Here is a 27,184-nt window from a genome sequence, read left to right on the forward strand (position 1 = left end):
CTGGTGGGAAGGACATTTTTTCCTTTGTTCAGCTAACACCTACTTGGCTCCAGAGTTCTGGACAATATAATATTCCCTAGTGAGATCTGGGATCACCGTTTTAAAGCTACCAGAGCACAAAGGAGCTTTACCTATACAAGAGAGAAGAGGATGCTTTTATGTGAACCTGAACCTGAGCAGGAAGATGGGAACTAATGTATCCAAGTATTTCTGGACTTGAGTTTGGACTGCTACAACAGTTTGTATATGTGGGACACAACATAGGCATATACGTTATTGTGTATAAAGCCTTGTCTACTCACAGACTTGCACTGGTTTAGTTAAAGGTGTTCTGGATTTAGTTAAACCGCTGCAAGTTTGTGCGTAGGCACTCTTGTTTGGGTTTGAGTGACTTATTTTGATTGTAGATTAATTAGGTTTTTTTTGTTTGTTTTTTAAACAGCAAGCTAAATTGAAATAAGCCTCTTAAACACACACAAGTATGTCTACATGCAACTTGTGTCAGTTTAAGTAAACCAGCTTTAAAATACCCTTTTTGAGTTAAACTGGTACAAATTTGCTTTCAAACAAGACCTCAAGCTCAATCTACACTGAAAAGTGTTATCTTCATAACTACATCGAGCATGGGTGTGAAAAAAGCACATCCCCGACCAACGTAGTTATGCCGACAAAATCTCCAGTGTAGATGGATCTGTGTCAACAGAAGCACTACTTCCATAGCTAACATTGTCTGGGGAGGCGGTGTTCCTACACTGACAGAAAAACTCCTTCTGTCAATGTACACTGCCTCTTCCCTTGCTGTGTTTAGTAAGAACAGTATTGAAGCTTGTCACCTAATGGTATATTCAGGGAACTTTTTATAGTACCTTCCTTCCTGTCCCCCATCCTGCAGGAGAGGGTTGACTCAAAAATATCCTGTAAAAGGTCTTTTACACTTTAATTTGGAGTTTTGGAATATTTTTATTGATGACTATTTTGGTCTTAACAATTTGCACAGCCTTTCCAAAAGATAACTTTTTGAAAGTCTTCTCTGTGATCCAGGTGTCACATGCTTTGTGTTTGAGGCTTATGTAAGGCGTTTCTCACTTTTTTCCTGTAAACATTGAGGGTTTTTGTATTTCACAACTATTCACCATCTTGGCTGAGAAGGCCATAACGTGAAGCACACTGGTGTGGTTGTCCCTGTATGGGAAGGATTGATCTTGAAGTTGGATGTTGGTGAGCTGGAGATCGGGGTCTGGGGCTTGCCCTGCTCCGGTGCTCCAGCTGGGATTCAGGGTCGGGGGCCGCACCCGGAAGCCGTGGCATGGCCCTGCCCCGAATCTTACACGCTCCAATGACCCCCTCTGGCGCTCCAATGGGAGCTGCAGGGGACGGTGTGTGCAGATTGGGCGATGTGCAGAGCCACCTGGCCGCGCATCCACGTGCGAGCTGGAGAAGGGACATTCCACTGCTTCCGGGAACCGCTTGAAGTAAGCGCTGCTTGGAGCCTGCACCCCTGAGCCTCTCCTCATGCCCCGATCCCCTGCCTCAGCCCGGAGCACCCTCCCGCTCCCCAAACCCCGCACTCCCCAGCTGGAACCTGCACCCCTTCCCTCACCCCAAACTTCTGCCCCAGCCCTGATCCACCTCCCGCCCTCCGAACCCCTCAGTCCCAGCCCGGAGCACCCTCTTACATCCCAAACTCCTCATCCCCAGAGCCCGCACCCCCCAGCCGGAGCCCTCACCCATTCCTCCAGCCCAGAGCCCCCTCCCGCACCCTGAACTCCTCGTTTCTGGCCCCACCCCAGAGCCCTCATCCCCCTCTCACACCCCAACCCCAATTTTGTGAACATTCATGGCCCGCCATACAATTTCTATTCCCAAATGTGGCCCTTGGGCCAAAAAGTTTGCCCACCCCTGAAGTCGGATGTTGATGGTTCTTTAGTTTTACTCTTGTTTCATTTGAAAAGAAAACTTCCAAGTTTATTTTAAGAATTCCATAACAAGCTAGTGGCTACTAACGATCCAAACTCCTCTATCCATATCTACTGGGATAAAACAGGAGACAACTTTATGGAAAAGTCCAATTAATTTTGATCCTCATTGAAATCGACCCATCTGCAAGATGAGAGTATAAGTTTTTTCTGTTTCAAGATCTATCAGATTTTACAACCTTAATGGGACTTCTAATGTTTGCCATCTTTGTAGTAGTAATATGGTAAAAGAATCCTAATAACAGAAAACAAAGCTATATAAATATTTCTTGATTAGTCCATTGTTAAATTATAGTGAATCAAATATGCTCACAGCGCAAAGTAAAACAATTTAATAAGCCCTTTGTAATGTTTTCCATCTCAATTGATTGTTGTAACTCTGTAACATGAAGCTTGATACATGAGATTAAATATTACTGAGGAAAACATTCATCAAGGATGGGAATGTATGAGCATCAAAGCAATTTGCAGAATGAGCAGTGAGTGCCTACAATGAATTACGGAATGGATTTTTGCCCCAGAGACTCTTCTGTCCCTGTTCCCTTTCCCCTAAAGAGGGTGGTCAGTGATAAATGTTTTGCTTACATGTTAATTGTTATTCCTCCACTCTACATGTTTGGCCCTGTTTCTCCTCTCTTCTTCTCCCATATCTCTCATTCTCTTATCTTCCACCATCCTTTCCTCATTGGTCTCTGGTCTGGTTTTTCTTCCTGCACCACTTCCAGCTGACTTCATGCTCTTATCTCTGCCTCCTATTTCCTATGTGACTTTGTGCACCCCTTCTGTAACAATCCTAGACAGAGGTATAATCCAGCAGTTTGAGCACAGGCCTGGGAATTGGGATCTTTTTTGTTACAGGATCAGCTTTGCCATGGTCTTACAAACTTGGTGCCTCAATTTTCCTGCCTTTAAAATAGGAATACTGCTTGCTTACTCATCTCCCTGGGATACTGAGGTTTAGTTAATGGTTGTAAAGATGATGTGAATTGCGAAGTAAGTACAAAGTATTATCCTCTGCCTAGTTTCTGCTCAGTGAATGGTCTTCATTCTGTTTTTTTTTAAACTAAGTTTTGTAAGCCTATTGGGGCAGAGACCAGGTGTTCTGTATATCACTAAGTGCTCAAGAAATATTAATGTTTCCTTGACTTCCCTTTCCACATGTTAATAGCCACTTTAAGGATGGTGGCTTTTATAAGGCCTTTTTAAAATGACCACCTAAGCAGCCGCATTGTCACTTTGCATAGAATGAGGCATCTTTGCACTGCATCTAAGTAAAAGGCAGTGAGGATCCATCAGCTTGAAATGCAGATCTTGTGTAACCCATACAAATAATAAAGGAACCCATTTTTTTTCTATTTGAAGTATAAATAATAACATATATTTCAGATGTATGTTGGATACTTAATATGGCAGAGCAGTGACGAGTAATGGGAATGCTCTATTTCAACGATGTGTTCAAATGCTTTTCATTAAGACTTATTTGACTTATTCTAACTATATGTATGCAATCTGACTGAAAGTGAATCAGGGGATGGAACGGGATGGTTTAGAGGATTCAAAACCCAATACTTGAGCCTTTTAATTTTTGCTCCCTTGGTCAACCCCAGTCTAAGAGCATTATAATGATATGGTGCCTCTTGCTCTACCCTTTGAGAAATGGCTAGATCTACATTAATAAAATGGCTTGTAAAATGTCATGCATGAAGAACTAAAGTTGACATGAAAAATATGCATCCCCATTCCTACAGTGCCCCACAGCGCCATGTACTTATTATGTCTATACCGTGTGTGTGTGTGTGTGTGGTGTTTCTGTCACCTTACAAAGATCCTGCCTTAAGGAGTTCGCAGTCCAAACACCACATGGGAGAAATGGTTTAGTACGGAGTCTAAGAGAAAAGTGGTACCTGTGGAATTGTCATCACCACTTCCTGCAGCACTAGGTGGTTTTATGTCATTTCTCCAAATCACTTCCATTTATATAATCTGACAAGATTACAGTGCAAAACAGAATGGCTGCAAGTCATTTTACTTCGCTTTTTCTCCACATTAGCTATTTAAAAATCTCCTGTTACCACCAAAGCAATGAAGTCGCAAAAAAATTCTATTCTGCCCTGTAAAAAACCTCAGCTCCCTTTATCCTCTAGAGAGTTAAATGTAGAAATCTGCTACAGAAATCTAGTACAGAACACACCTCACGCCCCAAATTGTCACCAAAGCTGTATATTGCAAGGTACTGATCTTGGTTTTGACCTTCTGTTCAGTGCCACTTTGATTTGGCGGCTACTAGAGCTTTTGTTCTATTTGTTGATATTCTAACTGTATAGAAGTATATTAAACTGAGCAGATCAAATGCAGAATTGTTTGCATATACATCTCTCACTCACACTCACACTCACACTCACACACCCTATACTGTGTGTGTACGCACGCATGCCTCCATTTGTTCTGAAGGTGTAATAAATCTCCATGCTAGTAAATGAATACAAAAGCTGGAGAAGTTGATTGATGGTCACCAATTTATGGCACAATAATGCTGCCAACAAAAGATCAAGCTATTTCATGCACATGAGAAGGTTTAAAACATATGTAACTTGTGGGTAAAAGGTGAACTGCCAAGGTTTGTAAGCCTAAAAAGCAATCTACCTTGGCAGCTGCTCTTCCTCGAAGGGCTTATCTTCTATGCTATAGGTGAATGTATTTCTTGTCTCCTTCCCCTCTGTGTTCTGAGTGTGTCCATCTTAGTGGTGGTGATGGAGAGTGTTGGTTAAATGAACATGTAACCTATTAAGTTAACATTAAATGCAGTTGCTTCATGTTCTTGTGCCCTGTCAGTATGTTGTATATGGTGCAGCACGTGCCATAACTATGAATCGTAAACTGCTTCCACTCACTCCCTTCCCCTTTTCATCTGTTGGAAAGGAAAAATATGCCTGACTGCAATACTGAAGTTTAGTCCTTGTGTATGTGAGATAGCTGTATAAATATATTGTTTTTATGCCGATCAACCTTGACATTGCCTTTCATGCTATTTTATTAGAGAAATTAACCACCTCAGATATGTTCTCTTTAGAAATGGACATCGTTAATCCCTTCCCACCATGCGCATGCACACATCCTTATCTAAAATAAGTTTAAAGTACTGAAGAGTAAAGTACTGAAGAGTAGTTTGTTTACTTTCTACCTGCCAGGACTTCCTTGTCAATAGACTTCTTTTCAGGGGCTTGCTCATATGATTCCCCCTGTTTGAGTGGAAGAATCCTTTCTCTGCTCCTCTACCGAAATAATACGCTGACAGGAGTACTTCCTTCATGAATACTGTGGAAGTGAGATGACAGGAGCATACCAAAGTGACCTATTGTTCCCTACTCATATTTACCATTTGTTCCAGGGCATTCCACAGGATGGTCCTCAGAAGTAACCAGAACCATATTAGTAGTAGCATTTTCTTCTTTCTGAGGAATAAACAAAATAGGTCACTCATAGATACAGAAAGTATGAGGTCCGTGTATGTATGAAGAGAGAAATTTAATTTTAAATCTGATCTCTGCCATTAAATATTAAAACAGCTTGATTTTTCTAACAATGAGATTTCAGGCAAGACCTGTGTGACCCAAGAAGAAAAAGGCTTAAATGTTCTAAAATTCCTTTATCTTCCCTGCTTATCTCCTGTTAATTCTTCACAAAACGTTCCAGACATCTCCCCCAGGAGATTCAAAGTCCCGGTGGGATGCTCAGACTCTTCCCCCTCTCCTCCCTCCTTAGTCATCAAGCTGCCAGGAGTCTGCATGGCAGTGTAGCTGCGGTAGAACGGTAATGGCAGCAGAGGCATAGCTGAGCCATGCAGAGTAAATACCCTCTGGTTTCAGGCGGGTTTGTATTGTGCACAGCCCAGCTGTGCCTCTGCTGCCAGTGCTCCAGCCGTTTCACTGCTATTTAGACTCGTGCTAGCTTGAAGAGATCTCACGTTAGTCTGTGCACAAGAGAAGGGGAATCTCACCCCTAACTTGTAGTGTCGACATAGCCTTAAGTGAGCACTCAGCTCAAGCATGCACCATCTGGACCAGTTTGATTTTCCAATAATTGGGGGGGATGGGACCAAAGATGTGTCCAGAGTTCAGACTAAATATTAAAAGTTAAGTGGGGTTAAAAAGCTAAGCCAGATATTGATAGGAAGTAAAAATTATTTCTGTCCTATTTTGTTTCTTGAGGGTTTTTTTTTCTCTACTATATCTTTATTGGCTGAAGATCTTCAAAGTGTAAAATTGCCATTAGTTATGTAAAGTGCTTGTGTCACTAATGTATTCCTTTGAGAAAGGAGTTAGCACTTGCTTCTCACCACTAGATCATTAGTTCAACTCCAGTCCAGGGCTGGAGCAATGGAAAGCCATGACCATTTTGCAGGTGCTGGAGGGCTTTCCCATTCTTGGCTTTAATAGCTGCCTTAACTGGCAGTATGTTTAATGTGCCATGAGAAAACTGCACAGCTACTTGGATTGGTTAGTCTATGCCCCAAAGAGTTTATCTTTTTATTCTGTATTTTGTACAGTGCCTAGCACAGTGGAGCCTGGCCCTCACCCATGACCAGGACTCCTTAGCACTACTGCAATACAAATGATTAATAATAGTATGTTGCAAAGACAGAAACCAGTAATTGGTTTCCTCTAGGCCTGTAACTGACTTTGGAGTAAAGAATGCTTTTACAGTTGTCCCCTGGGTCTGGAATCTTTAAGGCTACACCGTTTCTAAGAACAGTACTGGATAATAGCTAACCAATCCAATTAGCTGTGCAGTTTTCTCATGGTATTATACAATTCTTGTTTGTTTCAAATCTTTGAAATAAACTTGTTTTGCTGGGGGGCGGAGGGAAGAGAAGAGTTAATTACTGTATCAATTTATAAATGCACATTAAACATACTGCCAGTTAAGGCAGCTATTAAAGCCAAGACTGGGAAAGCCTTGTGGATTTAAATGAGACCTCCAATGAGCTTGTTTAAAATAGACTATCCTGTAAAGAATCATAGAAATAACAGGAGTACTTGTGGCACCTTAGAGACTAACAAATTTATTAGAGCATAAGCTTTCGTGGGCTACAACCCACTTCTTCGGATGCATATAGAGTGAAACATATATTGAGGAGATATATATACACACATACAGAGAGCATGAACAGGTGGGAGTTGTCTTACCAAGTCTGAGAGGCCAATTAAGTAAGAGAAAAAAAAACTTTTGAAGTGATAATCAAGATAGCCCAGTACAGACAGTTTGATAAGAAGCAAGTGTGAGAATACTTACAAGGGGAGATAGATTCAATGTTTGTAATGGCTCAGCCATTCCCAATCCCTATTTAGCCCTGAGTTGATTGTGTCTAGTTTGCATATCAATTCCAGCTCAGCAGTCTCTCGTTGGAGTCTGTTTTTGAAGTTTTTCTGTTTTAAGATAGCCACCCGCAGGTCTGTCAAAGAATGGCCAGACAGGTTAAAGTGTTCTCCCACTGGTTTTTGAGTATTATGATTCCTGATGTCAGATTTGTGTCCATTAATTCTTTTGTGTAGAGACTGTCCGGTTTGGCCAATGTACATGGCAGAGGGGCATTGCTGGCACATGATGGCATATATCACATTGGTAGATGTGCAGGTGAACGAGCCCCTGATGGTATGGCTGATGTGATTAGGCCCTATGATGGTGTCACTTGAATAGATATGTGGACAGAGTTGGCATCGGGCTTTGTTACAAGGATAGGTTCCTGGGTCAGTGTTTTTGTTCAGTGATGTGTGGTTGCTGGTGAGTATTTGCTTTAGGTTGGGGGGTTGTCTGTAAGCGAGGACAGGTCTGTCTCCCAAGATCTGTGAGAGTAAAGGATCATCTTTCAGGATAGGTTGTAGATCTCTGATGATGTGCTGGAGAGGTTTTAGTTGGGGGCTGAAGGTGACAGCTAGTGGTGTTCTGTTATTTTCTTTGTTGGCCCTGTCTTGTAGGAGGTGACTTCTGGGTACTCGTCTGGCTCTGTCAATCTGTTTTTTCACTTCAGCAGGTGGGTATTGTAGTTTTAAGAATGCTTGATGGAGATCTTGTAGGTGCTTGCCTCTATCTGAGGGATTGGAGCAAATGCGGTTATATCTTAGAGCTTGGCAGTAGACAATGGATCGTGTGGTGTGTCCTGGATGGAAGCTGGAGGCATGTAGGTAAGTGTAGCGGTCAGTAGGTTTCCGGTACAGGGTGGTATTTATGTGACCATCGCTTATTAGCACAGTAGTGTCCAGGAAATGGACCGCTTGTGTGGATTGATCTAGGCTGAGGTTGATGGTGGGATGGAAATTATTGAAATCATGGTGGAATTCCTCAAGGGCTTCTTTTCCATGGGTCCAGATGATGAAGATGTCATCAATGTAGCGCAAGTAGAGTAGGGGCGTTAGGGGATGAGAGCTAAGGAAGCGTTGTTTTAAGTCAGCCATAAAAATGTTGGCATACTGTGGGGCCATGCGGGTACCCATAGCAGTGGGTACCTACTGACCGCTACACTTACCTACATGCCTCCAGCTTCCATCCAGGACACACCACACGATCCATTGTCTACAGCCAAGCTCTAAGATATAACCGCATTTGCTCCAATCCCTCAGATAGAGACAAGCCCCTACAAGATCTCTATCAAGCATTCTTAAAACTACAATACCCACCTGCTGAAGTGAAAAAACAGATTGACAGAGCCAGACGAGTACCCAGAAGTCACCTCCTACAAGACAGGGCCAACAAAGAAAATAACAGAACACCACTAGCTGTCACCTTCAGCCCCCAACTAAAACCTCTCCAGCGCATCATCAGAGATCTACAACCTATCCTGAAAGATGATCCTTTACTCTCACAGATCTTGGGAGACAGACCTGTCCTCGCTTACAGACAACCCCCCAACCTAAAGCAAATACTCACCAGCAACCACACATCACTGAACAAAAACACTGACCCAGGAACCTATCCTTGTAACAAAGCCCGATGCCAACTCTGTCCACATATCTATTCAAGTGACACCATCATAGGGCCTAATCACATCAGCCATACCATCAGGGGCTCGTTCACCTGCACATCTACCAATGTGATATATGCCATCATGTGCCAGCAATGCCCCTCTGCCATGTACATTGGCCAAACCGGACAGTCTCTACGCAAAAGAATTAATGGACACAAATCTGACATCAGGAATCATAATACTCAAAAACCAGTGGGAGAACACTTTAACCTGTCTGGCCATTCTTTGACAGACCTGCGGGTGGCTATCTTAAAACAGAAAAACTTCAAAAACAGACTCCAAAGAGAGATTGCTGAGCTGGAATTGATATGCAAACTAGACACAATCAACTCAGGGCTAAATAGGGATTGGGAATGGCTGAGCCATTACAAACATTGAATCTATCTCCCCTTGTAAGTATTCTCACACTTGCTTCTTATCAAACTGTCTGTACTGGGCTATCTTGATTATCACTTCAAAAGTTTTTTTTTTTCTCTTACTTAATTGGCCTCTCAGACTTGGTAAGACAACTCCCACCTGTTCATGCTCTCTGTATGTGTGTATATATATCTCCTCAATATATGTTTCACTCTATATGCATCCGAAGAAGTGGGTTGTAGCCCACGAAAGCTTATGCTCTAATAAATTTGTTAGTCTCTAAGGTGCCACAAGTACTCCTGTTGTTTTTGCGGATACAGACTAACACGGCTGCTACTCTGAAACCAATCATAGAAATGCAGACCTGGAAGGAACCTTGAAAAGTCATTTGGTCTATCTTGCCCCCCACCCATGCTGAGGCAGGACCAAGTTTGCCTTTTCAATCTGTATACAGGACACAAACCGTAGCACACCAGCAAAATTACATTAGTGCAGCCTGAATTTAAGGTTTATAGTTTTAAGGGGGGAGGGGAGGGAAACATTCTACAATACATGAGTTGAATGTTCAAAAATTTCAAATTTTTTTTGGTTAAGGTAAATAAATAGTATTTCCTCGTGCTCTGATTTATATATCCTAATCTGTACACAGTCATCAGCCAGTCACTAGTAACTTGTGCTGTGTTACATGAGACCCTGGCAAGCATTTGGCATCCTGTTTTCTTGGGTCTCGCTGGTTCCTCATCTGCCATGAAGCCTTACCTTTAGGGTTGTCAGAAATTCATCAAAACTAATACGCATTGTAATTCACACATTTTTAGGCATGTGTGCTTCTTGAAATGCATAATTCTTTCAGGCTTACTGCAACTACTGACAAAAGCTCTCTTCTGATTTCTCTTATTACATAATTTCAGTCGGTGGGCCAGTCGAAGTGCCACAACACAGCGCAGGAAAGATCGCCTTAGACAACATTCAGAACATATTGGACTGGACAATGATTTAAGAGAGGTAAGTGATATCTGCAGGCACCAGGGGACTTCAGTCAAAGAACGTAGACTTAATCAAAGTGTATTTTGCTGCCTCCGGCAACGTTTTGATACCATAAGGTTTTCATTCATCTTTGTGACCATTACATGATGTACATATCATTTATATATAGTATGTAATTTTAAGATATTCAAAACTGTGTCCATGCGCTGTAGAGATTTTGTATTTTCTAAATTGAAGAACTGTAAAGCAGTGTATTAGTGTAGATTGTTTAGACTACTACGGTAGCTGAAAATTCGTGAACACACATACTACAAAATGCAAATGAAAGGGGGGAAGTCGGACTTAATATTTTACACCAATTTTTCCATCTTTATAACAAATCAAAATTTTAAAATACTAACCTCTGAGGCTCTGCATTGTAATAAAACAGACTGTTTGCCATAAACAGACTTTTGCTAATATAGACCCCAATCCTACAACTGTACTTTATGCAGGCAGACCCATTTGTGTGGATGGAGTTGGCAGATTTGGGCCAATAAAAAGTATTTGAGTTTTTCAGAGATGTTATGATAAGTACTGACCACTTGGAGACAAAAAGGAGGAGGATTTATTGTAAGCGTTCTTTTGTGTTGCATAGATTAGAAACTTTTACTAGTTAGCCCATTTAAAAGGGAAGTGTTTGGTGTTTTGTTTTGTTTTTTTTAACTTGTATCCAAAGCTTGGAAACTTCCACACATCTTGTAAACCTCAATTACTTGTATGCTTTTTTCTGTCTCTTCAGTTTCTCCTTTTGATTGTTTAAAAAAAAATTTCTGCCACGTTTTTCACTGTGACTGTAATTCTTGTGCTATTTTTATCATTAGCAAAAAAAAAATCCACCAAACCTTCATACTGTTTTGCCATTGGCCTTACTGAATAAACTTTACCAATGTTGCTGTTTGGAATTAAAACATTAATAAGTAAAATTTAATTCTTCAATCACAACTTTAAAATTCAGTTTCATTGAAACAAAGCAAAACAGCATTTATAAAAGTTTGTGGCTATTTTTGTTAATGTGACTTTGTAAATATAGTTCTAAACATTGCGTTGTGTATATCTCAACATAACCCTTTCAGTGCTTCATCATCTATTTAATTTTTTCTTTCTTTTTTGTTGTTGTTGTTTGTTGGATCATATGCATGCTTGTTTTGCTTTGTCTCCTCTCTTTCGGGCTTTTCTGCCATTGGTATATCTGCCTCCTCTTAGCCATCGGAGGAGCTTTTGATTCGTCAGAACTCAATGGCATTCTGGGAGTGGGATCAGGGGCCACCCCCTCCTGCACGACCGCCTAAAAAATCCTTCTCTGAATGCTGCCTGGTATGTTTTTTTGCTGAAAGCTGCTTTGAGAGATGTTACTAGAATAAGGAATCACTCTCTTCAACATCACTTCAGTCTCTCCTTTTTGTAGCATATACGCACACCCCTGTAGTTACTGAAGTGTGGTTATAGTCAGAAAAGTAACACTGAAAGTGAAGTCATGGGATTTCATTTTAACCCTCTGGCTAAGTTTATCCTCCCAACGTTTTTTTTTTTCACTGCTTAGGATCTCAAATGCAAGCTGTGTCATTCTGGGCTGTGATGATAGGCCACAAGTAAAGATTCTGCAGTGAAAGCTTAGGTAGTGATGGTAGTTGGTTGATACTGATGCACAGGCAGAATAGAATCCAACTCGCTCTTTCTGTAGCAGACTTGCTCTTCTGTAGAACTTGCAGGACCAATAGAATTAGCAGGACTAAACATGTTTCAGTATAAGACATTATGATTTGATGACATGCTAAGGAATAGAGTAAGGTTGTCTAAATTTTTTCACTCTTCAGACTATGACCGCACTTGGATCTATTTTCCGTATCCCTTTCCCTTTAAAGAGAAGTTTGTCTCTATCCCTATTAGCTATTCCCTTTTCACTGTTTTCATAATGTTTATTATTTTGGCACAAATGAGATGAAACTACTATTGTGAGGCTACCAGTTGATGAACAGAATACTTTCATTTCATTATTGCCTAAAACAACTTTTTAATGGTTTTTATTTCTTTCTCATCTTATTTATGCATAACAATGTTTTGGGTTTAATTAGAGATGATAACCAGGCGTACGTGCTCATCTCCTATCAGATCTATTGAACAGGCTGTGAGCTGACTTGTCCAAATTTTGCATTCTGCCATGATCTTCCACCATTTCTTTTTTTTTTCATGCTCAAGCAATTTTGGTCAACTTACAGCGACACAAGTTTTGGATTTTGTTTGCATTAAACAAACGAGTTTAAAATTATCTTCTCTCCAGACAGGGAAGGTCTGAAAGGGCTGCAGAGACAGCACGCTCAGTCCCTGTGCATTGTCTAGCTATAAAGTAAGCCCTGCAGCCCAATTAAACAGCAGCATTATATATCTCTGAAGGAAGTACCATCCCGTCCTTCTGTGGGGCCTTAAGTGCAGAAAGAATTAAATGGATGAAAACAAGTGGGGAATTCTCGAATCTTGTATGGATGAGGGAGACAACACCTACCCCTAGCAGGAGACCGTTCATTACAATATGGGGACATGAGCATCATACTTTTAAATTGTCTTATTCAACATTATTCCAATAGAATATCAAACTTGTAATCATCAGACCTATTTTTAAGTATTTGTCTGCTGAGTTTTACAAAATTTTATTTAAAAAATGTGTGCCTAAAGTTAGGCTCTTAACTCCACATTTAAGCACCTCCATCTGTGGTCTAACTTTTAGAAGTGCTAAGCACATAGCGCTCTCTCTAGCATCAATAGGTGTTCAGCACTTCTGAATATCAGATCAGATTTAGATGAACTTTAGGCACTCATGTTTTTAAAACCTTGGCTTTAATTTACACTGTTTGTCTGTACCTTGCATTTTCCAAAATGAGTCCAAAAATGGAGTTTTGTTTAAAACAAGTCTAAGAATTAATAAACTCCCCAGTGATAAAGTTTATTGTCAGTAAGGACAAGAGCCAACTTATCCCACATCTTTTTTTCCTCAGCCAAAATTCTTTGAAATCAATTAATCCCTCTTCCTTCCCCTTCCCACACATTGTTTTTCTAGTTTCTTTCAAAAGTATTTTTCATTCAGCTCCATACTGTGTTCTTCAGATTATTCAGTTGGCTTTTTCATCCCTTTTACTAGTGAAAATCAAATAACAATGGAAAGAAATGTTTAATGCAGGTTTGGACTTTTATGCTGACTGAAGGTATCATTTTGGCTAACTCTGTACTACTAGCTAATGACACAATCCACTGGCTAGTTCTGTTTGACGTTTTGATTGCACATCCCACACTGGAGTGTGTTTTTGTTTTTTGGGGTTTTTTTTCTGGCCTGTGGAGTGTTACACTTCTCCACTCCTATACTTAAAGCTTCAGATAAATCACTACAGTGCATAGATTTACATGCTCTGAGTCCTTTTTATATCCGTGCTTGTCTGTCAACAGTTAAGGAAGCCAGGGAATTTCTGTGATGTCATATTAATGCAAATTCTGTTTTTTAGAAATACATGCAGGAGGCAAGGAGTTTGGGGAAAAATTTAAGGCAACCCAAACTCTCAGACCTTTCTCCAGCTGTAATTGCTCAGACAAACTGGAAATTTGTGGAAGGGTTACTGAAAGAATGTCGCATGAAGGTAACTTTTTTTTTTTTTTAATAATGTATGTTTTCCTCCCTTCTATAAGCAGAATGAAAATGTCTTTGTGGAGGAGTTGCAGGAAAGATCCATAACAACCAAACTCCCATTGGTTTCACTGGTAGTTCTCTGGCTTGAGACCTTACAGAATCAGCCCCTGAGCTGGTCTCCTGGTATGCTAAAGCCTTAGGCCCTCCTATTTTTAGGCCCTACTGGTCAGGCAGGGGCCGTGGCCGGGTGAGGGGGAGCGAGCTTGCTCACGCAGTCCTGCTGGAGTGCTCCTGCCAGCAGGAAAGGCAAAGCAGTCCCCTGTGGCTTGGAAGGAACTCCGCTGGCAGCCAGCTTGAAGCAGCAGACCCGTCTGCATCTCCCCGCACTGCAGGAGCACATGGTCAAGTATCCAGTTAACACTGGTGACCGGACACTAAAAATCCAGTTACCGCAGGAACCCATGCCAGCCGTGGGTGTAGTTTGAGAAAGCATTGTTTTCCCCCTCCCCTGCACCCCCAAAGTTTCCCCTACCCCCGATTTCTCCGGAGCGCTGCTTAACTGTCAGGGAGGGAAGAAGCTCCCTCTCCTCGGTTGAGGCTGGCAGGCAGCTCCAGGACGCTGCCTTCTGGATCCTAGTGCCTGTCACAGTCATCTTCTATGTGTGCTGGGTCCTGTTTCTGGACAACTGGTGAGTGCCTGTGGTGGGGCAGGGCAAGGGGATGTCAGGGGGAAGAGGCAGTACCAGAGCAGTAGGGTGGGAAGCTTGCACAGAACCTGCACACACACTATCCAGCGCCAGCCGGAACTATTGCCCCTCCCATGTATAAGGAACCAATTCCCACACATCTGTAGGAAACACAAAACAAAACATCCCATTCTGGATACCAGCACTTTAACTTTTACGGTACCTTCCATCGAGGGGCTTCAGAGTTATGATGCACTGTGTTCAATACTGTATTGAACTGTACTAAAAATCAACGAAATCCAATTTTTTTCTTTGATGTATTTTTCTGTACTGGGATGCACAGGCAACCAAGTTCTTTCCTTATGCTCAGCCTACTTCCACAGGCCAATGCATCTTTGTACTTTTAAGGGGTTGCAAAAGTACTGGAGGAAGCTCAACACATAATGTTGTAGTTTTCTCCCTCCCCTCTTTCTCAAGGATTTTAAATCCACTTCTTAGCAGGCTATGATAGAAAGACTGGCTGAATAGGCCAAAGGCAGGGTCTGTCCATTTGCTGGTTCTCTAGCAGTTCAATCCATCATAAAAGTACCTCATGTTTGATTTCTTTTGAGTTTCATTCCAAAAACTTAAAGCTAAATGAACCTGAAATTAGTCCTCATTTTTCTGCCCCAACTCAAACTAACTTCTTTCCCAAGTGGAAAATGTTGGGTAAGGATGGATTGTGTGTGATTCGAGAAGGGAATGAGAACACAGGCCAATTCTTGCTGATAGTTACACCTGTGTAGCCTTATTGACTTCAGGGAGAACAGATTTTTGCACAGGAATAGATTTTGATCCCTTCTGCTTTTTCACAGCTGGTATAAGCAGAATCTCATTCGCTTTCCTCCCCTAAACTCTGAGCACTTTAAGGGGGAAAAAAATAAGCAAGGTCTGCTTGATTTACACATGCAAATAAACAGGAAGCTCTCCCTTCATTCTACCCCAGCCTTAAACAAACACCAGACCTGATGTAACAAAGGTATCACTACAGCAACCTAGGTTGGGCTGTTCTTTTGAAAGATCCTTAATGGTTCTTTTAAGATGCGGCTTTTCAATTAAGTCTTTTTCTTCAGGGGGGCAGAGAACACAACAGGGAATAGCTCTGTTTTTGTCAACTTCTAGTCATTCAAAAGCTGAAAGGCTTTAGATTAAGTTTGTTTAATGTTTATACAGTGATTTTGAAGAGCTAACATAGTACAGAAGTGCTAAATATTATGACTGGACAACCATCTAAAGTTCTCAAGTATCAGAGGGGTAGCCGTGTTAGTCTGGATCTGTAAAAAGCAACCGTCCTGTGGCACCTTATAGACTAACAGACGTATTGGAGCATAAGCTTTTGTGGGTGCTCCAATACATCTGTTAGTCTATAAGGTGCCACAGGACTCTTTGTCGCTTTTTACATCTAAAGATCCGTGTCACTTCTAGCTGTTACCTTTTTCTTATGGACAGCTTACCACAAACAAATGCAAACTGTAGGGGGCTGGTGCACACAGAACTCATGCTTAAAAAAACTCATGTCCGAGCTGCCCATCACGCATTCTAGAATAGATCATAGAAGATTAGGGTTGGAAGAGACCTCAGGAGGTCATCTAGTCCAATCTCCTGCTCAAAGCAGGACAAACACCAACTAAATCATCCCAGCCAGGGCTTTGTCAAGCCATGAGATAATACTTAGTCCTGCCATGAGTGCAGGGGACCAGACTAGATGACCTCTCGAGGTCCCTTCCAGTCCTATGATTCTATTCTGATTCTAATTGTGGAAGAGCTTGAAGACAGAATGGCCTGATATGGTGAAACCCAGTTTGTGTAGTTAATCTCCAGTGATTCATCCCACAAATAATATTTGGGTTCAATGTGAAAACAGTAATTCCTTGTCCTCAGCAAGTGCAACACTGGGAGGCAGCTTCCAGAGCAAGACAGTCTAAAAGACAATGCCACCCAGTGTAATTTTCCCACTATTACTTCCTCTACTTCAGTGCATTTTACACCTGACGTGATTTTCTTTTACATAATAAAAGCTGTCTGCTTCCCAGACTGCAGTCAGAGTCAGATAGGGTATATGGTGTAGAGGCCATAGCTTGGGGAAAACACCTGCAGGGCTTGGCTTTACCCTGTGGAGAGCTGAGGGTAGAAGCACAAGGTTGAAAGAGGTGTGCAGATGGGGAATGTTGTAGTGTTCATCCTCATACAGATGAGCACTCTACTACCTAGGAGGAAGGAGGCCTATGAGAAGGACAGCGTAGCATCCCTCGTGCTACCTCTTACTCAGAAGTATCTGTTTGAAGAATTGAGTGAAGTGAGAGTAGCATAAACTTGTTAATTTTACATAAATATGAAAATACATATGTAGATAAATGTTTGGTGACTTCACAATTTTTTTTGCAAATCTGTCATTCATACTTCGGCCCCTCCCTCCCATTAGCCTTAGGTCCCTCATAACCTTAACCCAGCCCTGCTGGTAGGCCAGAGATAGTTACTGGGCAGAGGTTCCTCTTTCTTGGTATGTCCAGCTGCTAAATGGCATTAAAAGAAATACATTGCTTTTCCAGGCATGTTGTAGAGATTTTATGGGATCGGGAATGAGAGAGAAGAGGTAGTTTGCATGATCGCAAACTGGAGAGAAGGTGTTCATATAAATTCTATTTAAATGTTCACACACTGACAAGGTTTTGGGAGTCTCTACCAAAAAGGAGCAGTCCACAGAGTGTAGTGATCATTGTGTATGTGACCCATGAAGTCCTTGTTTCCAATATAGAGCACCTCTTCCGTGAACAATAGAAAAGCCCTCCTGCGTAGCTGAAGAAACAGTTTGTGGACGTCTAAGTATAATTGCATCAGTCGTAGTTTATGTAGTATCAAATTCCTTATGTTATACATTCATATAGAAACTTATCTAAAACTAATATTCTTTTGACTATAGACATTTTGTAATCAGAATTGATGTTTCAGTGGCCAGAATTCAAGGGAGACTGGATGATTTTAAGCCAGGAGATGCACTCCTGAAAGTTTACTAATCTGTAGATTTCGCCGCTTGCTGGATGACGTACTCTTTAAATCTTGCTGTCTTGTAGACTAAACGTATGTTGGTAGAGAAGATGGGCCATGAAGCAGTAGAGCTGGGACATGGAGAGGCCAACATAACAGGTCTGGAGGAAAATACATTGATTGCTAGTCTTTGTGACCTGTTGGAAAGGATCTGGAGCCATGGTCTACAAGTCAAACAGGTTGGTAACTTGAAACTTGGTCAGGAAAAAGCACGTGTACACAGTGCCATTTAGCACATATTAAAAGTATTTCCTGTAATCCATCCCTTTAAACTTCTTCTTGGCTATATCATTTCTCAAAAGACCTGAGTGTATCTAAACACTTCAGGCACAGCTATTCATTTCCTAAAATTTTTGTGAGGCTTTCAAGAGAAGCCTTTCCACAAATTGTAATAATAAAATAGCTTTTTCCATCCTCAAGCTGAGTGAAGGACTAGGGAGGGAACACGGAGGAGAAAAACAGTGGATAGAGGGAAAGCTTCATGATCACAGGAAATTACTTGTTCTGTGAGGGGGTCCTTTCCTGTTTCCTTGGTTTCATTGCTCAGGAGCAAAGAATTGAAGCAAGAACCCAAAGTGACTTCCTGGATTCACTAAACCGCTAGGCTCTAATCCAATATCTAGCTTTTTAATTTGGCTCCTTTCTCATTTATTTTAAACTTCTCCTATATGTTCTGTTTTCAGGGGAAATCTGCTTTGTGGTCCCATTTGCTTCAGTACCAGGAAAGGGAAGAGAAGCAAGAACATATGGCGGAGTCCCCGGGTGAGTATTCAGGAGTTTGCTCTCCATATACAGTCTCTCAGACTCAACGGTAAGCAATCTTGGTTCTGGTTGGCCTAAGGCCGCAGCACTTTGTGGTGGATTTTATTTTGTATTTTCAGTGTGTCAGTGATACTGACATCACACTTGTAATTTGAGTTCTTTCAAATATTTGATCTCTGGACTAAACAGATGGCTTATTTGCCTCAAATGATGCCATAACTATTACCATCTTCTGGAAAATCATGGGATATGTCATTTTGCTTAGTCTGTTCCATTTCAACTCTGACTAAGCACCAAGTAAGGTATGAAAAGTCCATATGTTTTCTGAAGTGGTTCACAGAAATGTAGGGCTGAAAGGCACCTCAAGAGGTCAAGTCCAGCCCCTTCCTCTGAGGCAGGACCAAGTGTACCTAGACCATCCCTGACAATGATAAGGGGCATTTTGTAAATACTAGACAATATTACAGTGCGCCAGACTTCAGTTGCATCCAGGTGGATTTCTTGAAGACATGAGGCCCAACTTGAGGCAGCAAATATTCTTCCATCCGTGAGAATGGTCTGTCTTACAGCATTGCTCAAATAAACAGAGATGTACACATTTTTATTGTTATCTTCCACAAAATATTTGTCTTAAATCTTTTTTTGTACAAATCCATTAAAGCTGTTGAAACTTCAGTGCAGACATTCAAGATGCTTTCCTTGCATCAATAACCTGCTGGTTACCCGTCCCAACTTGAAGATTGAATATATTCAGGATAAGCAAAGGACAGACTTTGCTCTTCTAGGATCATCAGGCTGTGATGGAACTTACTGGCCAAGAACATACCAAGTGTATGACTGAGTTTTTAACTGATAGGAGACAGATTTTATAGACTATTTCCAGAAATGTAAATTATTCTCAGAAATAAGTGATGCACAAAAATCCCTGTGAGATCTAGGTATATGAGGGCATCTAAGCAGGAACATTAATCTGGCCTCTCATGTCTAATGGAATTATTTTTTATAAATTTGGTATTCATGCCTATTAATCTAGATCCTTATTCTTCAAACAGCAAGGTTGGAATTCCATGGCATGTGGCCTATACAAGCAATCTCAGGCTGGGAGGGAGTGAAGCGAACACTACATTCGGTAGTTACGTAGAACTTATCCGTGCTCATTGGCCCAGGCTCTCAGTTTATGCCTAGTGGGAATTCCCTTTGGTTTGGCATTCTAAAGCCATTAAACTACCTCACTGATATGTAATACATGATTCTTTTGGTATGGCATTGAACTCCGCTGCACTGCAGCTGTTGCTCAGCATTGTTTCGGTAAGACTTTCAGCTGAACTAGATGGTCTTCCTGAGGTTTCCTCCGATTTTGTTGTTTGAATGTAGCAGATGTCCCTGGGTATTTCCAGTTTATGCTGATAGCAATGTTTATATATCAGGAATTAATTCAGGATTGTGTTTTGGACAGACAAAAGGTATTTCACAAAATTCATTGCAGTCATAGTGGCATATTTACACCAAATGAGAGTGTATGATTCTCCCCTCTCTCTCAGCAATTGGCTAATCGAGGAGAGCGTTTTGGAAAGGATTCAACACTTTCTCAATGCCCCCATTCAGAGTTCTTGCTGAAATCCCAATAGTAGGATTTGAGAACCCAGCATCTCACAGGATCAGGCCCCAAGTATATATCTATGGATAAACTGGTCTTTTGAGTCATGACAGCTTTGTAATAAACATCTATGACCAGGGACATGTCGTCATGCATTGCAAGCCCCAGAATTAAACGTGGTCCAACTGGTGGCCCCTAAGATGATTCCATTTGGCCCTAGAACTTGCATGGGGGATACCATTTTGTAGAACAAAATAGCATCCTCTGCACAGTGTGACCTTGCACACACTGTATGTGTGAGATCATGCTACGTGGAGGACACCGTTTTGTGGAATGTCACTAAAAAGGCATGGAAGTGTAGAATTGAATACATAATGGCAAGTCCCCCTTAAAACCTTATGTGAGTGAAGAGGAAAAAATCTCTTTTGCCTGACTCAGTGGTTCAGTAATTATTAATGAGACATTATGCCTTTGTACATTTCTGGCAGATGATTAACTTAAGTGTGCCATAGATGATTAGCATAGCTCTTTGAGGTTTGCATTCTCATACCATATATCTACTAAAATTTCACACAGGCGGCCAAGATCTATTAGATTATAGCTATATGGAAACATTTGTTGAGTTCTTAAGGTGAATTAACTTAGTGCATTTCTGCATGAAGGACTAAAAAAAGGCATGCAAGTATAGAACTGAGTTGTCCATGATAGATCAGAGCTAGCAACGCAAACTCTTCATCAGAGTGGGAAGCTTATATCTGTAATCTAAGAAGTTGTTGCATGTCTTACTAAAAATGTCACCGCATACCACTGTCTATGACTAATGGACAGCCACTAAGCAACCTGACTGGCATGCATAAATTCCAGAGTGCAAAATATGTAATGGCAAAGTCAGATTATAATACTAGAGTTCAGAAATGCTTGACATTCTTAATATCTAATATGCTAGTTTTACTTCCTCTACATTTATCAAGTGGGTTTCAGTTGTTTGAGATTTCAGTAAAAATAGTTTTATCAAGTGTCAAGTCCTTATGGAACAGATTTACATATATGTATTTCATATGCAAAGAAGGACGCATTTGATGAATCATCTGAAGTCTCCAAGTTTAGCCCTGAATTAGCTAAAGGAAAAAGGGACCTAGATAATGTATTAATGTGGAAGCAGACAAACTGAAGAACACTTTGTAGTTTCAGGAATACTGCCAGGCATATAGCTGCTGCAATTCTCAGTGTTGTATGATTTCTTCTACAGATGTGTAGATGAATGTACTACAAACTACTGTAATTCTTTTCTTCTTTTAATTTTATGTATTTTTTTCTATACAGTTGCCCTGGGCCCGGAAAGAAGGAAGTCTGAGACAGGAATTACATTACCTACACTGAGAGTCTCACTTATTCATGATATGAGGTACAGTATTTTACTCTTAAAGCATTTATTATGGCTTTAATAAGGATCATTACACAGAGATTCACATTAACACAAATGCTTGGGTTTATTCAGTTTGAGCAGAATTCATCATTCTTCTTCTGTGTAAGGACCACATACTCAAATCCATGTGGTTTACCTCTTTAGTTTTGCATGCCGCTTTGATTTACTTCAGCTAAAAAGTCATGGAAAGAAAATGTGTACACAAAATGTTGGAAATGGTTATTGCTGATATGATACTTTTAGGTAGCAAAAAATATTTTAATTTTAAGAAGAGCTGCTGAAATACCTGGTACGATATTTTATTTGTTGAAACAGTAAAACCTAAGTTTGCAAAGGAAAAACAGAAAAATTAGAATCTAGATGGATGTAAAAATCTGTCAACAATGGCTGAACTATATTAGTTTCTAAATGGATATTTCATCAAAAATTGCTATTCAAATGGTTGCTAGTTACTACCGTTTGTGGTGGGGGGGAGTTTGTGATGGAAGGAAACTTAAGGAACTTAGAAATTGAAGTGGAGATGATATAACATAAAGATACTTAAAAACTGAGTGATTGACTTCATTTACTGTCTTGCCGTACTCCAGTGGGTTTCACTCATGTAGTAAAGTTTGAAAGCCTGTAGAGGACAAGAAAGCTTGGAGGTTGAGGTGACTGTGCCAGGCAGTTCCTCATAAGGGGATGTTTTCATTTGAGGTATCAGGGACTGTTCTGACTTACTGCCAGTTCAAACCAACCTTTTGATGTTTCAGCTGACTTCAGTGAGAGTGTTGGTGTCAGAAAAGTACAGTAGCAAAGAGGATAAAAAGATGACATGATGATGGCTTTCTGGAGGGCTGCCACCAATTTACAGATAGAAGAAAACCAAAGTGTCTTGCAGAGTGTTTCCCTGTCCATATAAAAGCAAGATGTAGTCGGGTATTAGCTAACTGCATTTATCTGGCAAAAACAGGTAGTAGTCACCTGGTAATTCATGTTGCTATTGAGAATACATTCCAGTGATGACATCATGTAGTTGAGTCAAAATAACACATTTCATCTTACCTACAGTACATAGTTAACTTGTTTCACTACTTGTATGCAGTGTTGTTGTAGCCATGTCAGTCCCGGGATATTGGAGACAAGGTGAGTGAGGTAATGTCTTTTATTGGACCAACTTCTGTTATTACCTCCCCCACCTTCTCTCATGTTTCACTACTGTAATGTTAGAGGGCAGGGAATATTTACAGTACATTTGGTGGGTATGATGCTTTACAAGCAAAAGAAAAAAAGATGGTGCCTGTGTAGAGGGGCTTATGTTCCAAGTTAGACAACTTGATATGCCACATAGAAATAAGATGACAGATAAAAGAGTGGGAACACTGAACAGGAGGTAGACCTACACAATATAAAGTAATGAGGTTACTTGTTTTTTATCAACATGTTATGTTAATGTCTGTCACAGTATGGATGCTGACATACGTTTGCCAACTTAACAGAGCTAAATTTAGACAAACATGGAAGGAGTCAATGACTATTAGAATGGGTTGAAGTACAAGAGACTTGAAATGGAAGTTTGCATGTTGTACAAGACTAGGCAGGTTATTTCAGGCATAGGAGGCAGTCCGGTTAACACTGCGGGCATGATTTGTGTTTTCCAAACGGTGGCAGAGTTGACTAATGAAAGCATGTCCTAGCTATGCTGCTTGAATCATGTGATCACTTCCTACTCCATGGGGAAAATAATTGAAGCAAAATGCCCTCTTCAACTTCTGTACACCCATGAATATACACAAACATACCTAGTCATACCACATGCTAAAGTCTGGATGATAAATTTAATCTAACGTACATAACCCTCCGGCATGCTTTCCTCCCACCGTAAGGGAGGTGTGAAGATGTGATGAATGGCTTAACTACACACAAAGGTTTATGCTGACATCAAAAGGATGGATAATTGTTGAAGTGCTACTGAATGTCATGTGGCACTAAGGGTTTGTCTTCACATACAGCGGTGCACTTCAGTGAAGACACTGCTATGCTGATGGGAGAGCTTCTCCCGTCGACACAGTTAATCCAACTCCCCAAGAGGCAGTAGCTATGTCAACAGGAGAAGCTCCACCATCTACATAGTTCTGTCTATACAGGGGGGGGTTGGTCGGTATAACTCCCATCACTCGGGTGTGGATTTTTCACACCACTGAGCAACATAGTCATACCGATAGAGGTCTGTAGTGTAGTCCTGGCCTAAGTCTACTAATGGGAAATAGATTTAAGCAGTGCCCTAAGTATTGCCTGTTTTGGTAGTTATACAGTTATGTAAACACCTTACAATGATTCAGCCTCGCTTTCTATCACTTTGAACAAGGTGATGGTTATTGCACATGTCCAATATTGTGCCCACTGCCTCCCGGGCACAAAGTTGTGCTTTAAACAGAATAGGGAGACAAAAGCAAAAAGCAATTTTCAAATGTATTTCGCTTTACAAAAAACATGTACACCATTCTTGCCTGATATATAGAACATGGTCTAAGTATGTGGTAGGGGTGGTCTCTAAAGGATAGGCTGCTGGATTGAGAGTCAGGAACTCTGGTCTCTTTTCCCAGTTCTGCCGCTGCCCTGCTGTGATACCTTAGGCAAGTCTCTTCACCTCTGTTCACCCCTCTAACCCTTCCCACCCTTTCTTTTGTCTGCTTAGCCTGTAAGTTCTTCAGGGGAAGGAGTCTCTCACTGCGTGTACAGCACCTAGCCCACTATAAGACCCCATCTGAGTTGGGGAGTATAGGCTGTACCACTACCACCAGTTGATTTATAGTAAACCAAAATTAGTGTAAAAGGGTAGCTTTTGTTTCTGAAATGTTACTGAATAGGTTAGAAGCCATTACCAATATCTCCACAGTAAATCTTCTGTTCAGTGTTCTTCTGACAATAATGGGAATAAGTATTTATGCTGGGCAATGCCGTACATATACCCCTGATTTTAACTGATTTTAATAAATTGTAAGAGCTAGTCAGATTCCCACAGGTGCAAATGAAATAAATTGGCAGCAAAGTCCACGAATGTTCTGTTTTACTTATTAGTTTGCTTTTGTTAACACCGATATTGATTACTGAGCCTTTTTATATTTTAGGTAGGCTGTATGTTTTTCAAGTGTGCAATCTATGCAAATCCCTTAGCAGATGTCTGGTTCTGTATCAGAACCAGACAGCTATGATGTACACAAGGAGAATAAATTAAGGTTTAGGTACATATCTATTTGAATTTTCTCTTAGGAAAAAAATATATTCTATTTAGTGTTTCATATTAGAGGCAATTTAAAGTGAGCACTGAAAACAAAACAAAAAAGATTCTGTGCTTTGATCTTCTCATCTCAAAGGACTTTAAATAACAGCAGTGTGCGCCTCAACATGCTGTGGAGGAGTAATGTGTGCATCCTATTTCTCAAGGACTTCTGATTACATGCCCAGTTATCCGTGTTGGAAGTCCTAACTGCTAGCTGTCAGTCTGATCCAAGGAAGGGGTTTGCTTCACACGGTGCTTACTAGTTCCAGAACAGGGTTCTCTGCAGTGATTCAATTGATACAAGTCAGTGTTGAAAGAGGGAAGCCGTGAATGTGGTAATAAAAGGACAAGAACATATATGTAACTGTAGTTCACTTTTGCAGACAGGCGGGGAGTTATAATTAATCAGACTGTAAAAACTTAGTACATTTAGACTTGGTCTATGCTAGTAACTTATGCTGGTATAAATACATTGCTCAGGGGTAGAAAATCCACACCCCTGAGTGATGCAGTTACACCAACCTAACTCCTGCTGTAGACAGTGCTATGTTGACAGGAGGGTTTCTCCAGCCAACATAGGTACCATCTCTTGGGGGAGATGGAGTACCTATGCCAATGAGAGAAGCCATCCCCTTGGTGTAGGTAGCGTTTTCACTAAGCAGCCTCTGCAGCCTTCTCTGTTTAGACAGGCGCTTAATCTTGTCCCTCTTTAGACCTGTTCACATTTCATAACATGATGTTGGGAAATTTTCTTTAAAAAAAAATATTTTAAAAAGGTTTCAGCTTATTGGGTTTTGCAGTCACCCGGCATTATTATTTTTTGTTTGTGTTGTGGCAGCACCTACAAGCCCCAGCCCTATTATGCTAGACATTGTACAAACATAACACAGTCCCTTCCCTGAAGAGCTTACAGCCCTGATTTGGGGGGCGGGGGGACTGCAGGGGCAGAATACAAGGTAATAATGAAACTATACTAGTCAGCATAATAAGCAGCAGTTGCAGCACAATTTCATCAAACAATTTTTTGGAGTAAATGTCACATTTCCTAACATGGGACATTTTGGAGAGCACATGGGGCCTTCAGGGATGTTATGTGAGTTAGAAAGCAGGTGTTAACAAAGCTCACTTCAGTCGTGGTGGATGAAGCTTAGAGACTTGCACAGAGGGATGGAACATTGTGAATTGCCTGTGCACTTAACATGCAAATTGAGTGAAAATTAACAAGTTTGCAGCCACTTTTTCCATGCACTGAAAACCATTATTCATTTTTCCTTGTAGTTGTTGTTTTTTTTTAAAGGCAACAATCTGCCATGCCAGTCTTTTTCTGTTCTAAAGCTGCATGTATTGTAGGATTTGCAGCCTCTAGTATTCTTTCCAAGTTGGAACATGGGAAGTTTTTTAAAAAACTGTTCAGAATAGCTCTGCTTTCTTACAAACAGACATGTGGAAAACCTACTGGGCTTGACTGTCATTTATGCAAGGCCCTTTTTATACTTCTCTGGGAGTGTGAAGGGGTATTAGTGTAAATATCTGGGGGAAAACTAGCATTTTAGATACCAACTGCACTGGTGAAAACTATTTTTGTCAGAAGACTCCGTTATAACACAGTAGTCTCCTGACAAGGTTAACACGGGTAAGGTCTAACAGCATAGGTAGGTCCGAGTCATGTGTTCAGTGCTCCTGGAACACGTCAAATCTCTGTTGGCTTTGTCTACTGTAGGCCTCTTTCTTAAATTTTCCATCATTGCCACCGCCAGTGATAGCTACAGTGGGAATGTCAGTGGCAACTGGCATTTTAACCACTGTTCAACTAGACCTGCTTTTAGACTATATCATAGTTTAGGAGTTCAGATGGTAGCTCCCGAAACATACCATATTTGTTAACGCTGTCAAGGGAGCTGCTGTTGCATAACTGGGTTTCCCAACGTGACTGTATTTCTTTTTTGAAGTGTATTATTACCTTAGTCTGTATGCTATAGATTAGTGGTAGCCAGAACAGTGTTCAAACATTTCTTCTCTCCCCCCCCCCCCCCCCCCCCCCCCAGCAAGGTGCTACTACATTCCTCTGGTCAATGCAGATACGGCCAATGCACAGTATAAACAATTCTAAGTGGCTTTGCAAAACTGTACTAATAGGTTTTTAAAGTATTTTAAAAACTTTTCTTAACAAGGTTTGGCCCTGTCTCTATGCTAGCTTTCAAAGACCATTTTAAAAACAGCTTTTTTTTATATTTGCTGACAGCCGTGTGAACTCTGTATTACTTAGTTCTGGTAAGACTTTTCTAATTTGGGGGGTGGGGGTGTGGGAAATGCGTTTTTGCGTATCTTGCAAGCAGTTTTAATTTCCAGGGATTTTTTCAAATTAAATTCA

At 40.9% G+C, this 27,184-nt stretch overlaps 1 protein-coding gene across 2 annotated transcripts in view; it reads left to right on the plus strand.

Moving 5' to 3' along the window:
• The window catches only part of DENND5B (DENN domain containing 5B), a 183,465-nt gene that overhangs the window by 136,947 nt on the left and 19,334 nt on the right, over positions 1-27,184 (plus strand). Inside the window, exons 10-15 of one of the 2 annotated variants that reach the window (XM_065401374.1) lie at positions 10,266-10,359; positions 11,587-11,697; positions 13,875-14,006; positions 17,793-17,945; positions 18,450-18,528; positions 21,449-21,530. In XM_065401374.1, coding sequence (XP_065257446.1) covers positions 10,266-10,359; positions 11,587-11,697; positions 13,875-14,006; positions 17,793-17,945; positions 18,450-18,528; positions 21,449-21,530 — 651 coding nt within the window. The remainder of the gene's footprint in view (positions 1-10,265; positions 10,360-11,586; positions 11,698-13,874; positions 14,007-17,792; positions 17,946-18,449; positions 18,529-21,448; positions 21,531-27,184) is intronic. The other variant, XM_065401381.1, reaches the window with a different exon arrangement.

Source organism: Emys orbicularis, chromosome 1 (assembly GCF_028017835.1).
Source record: "Emys orbicularis isolate rEmyOrb1 chromosome 1, rEmyOrb1.hap1, whole genome shotgun sequence".
Taxonomy (NCBI): domain Eukaryota; kingdom Metazoa; phylum Chordata; order Testudines; family Emydidae; genus Emys; species Emys orbicularis.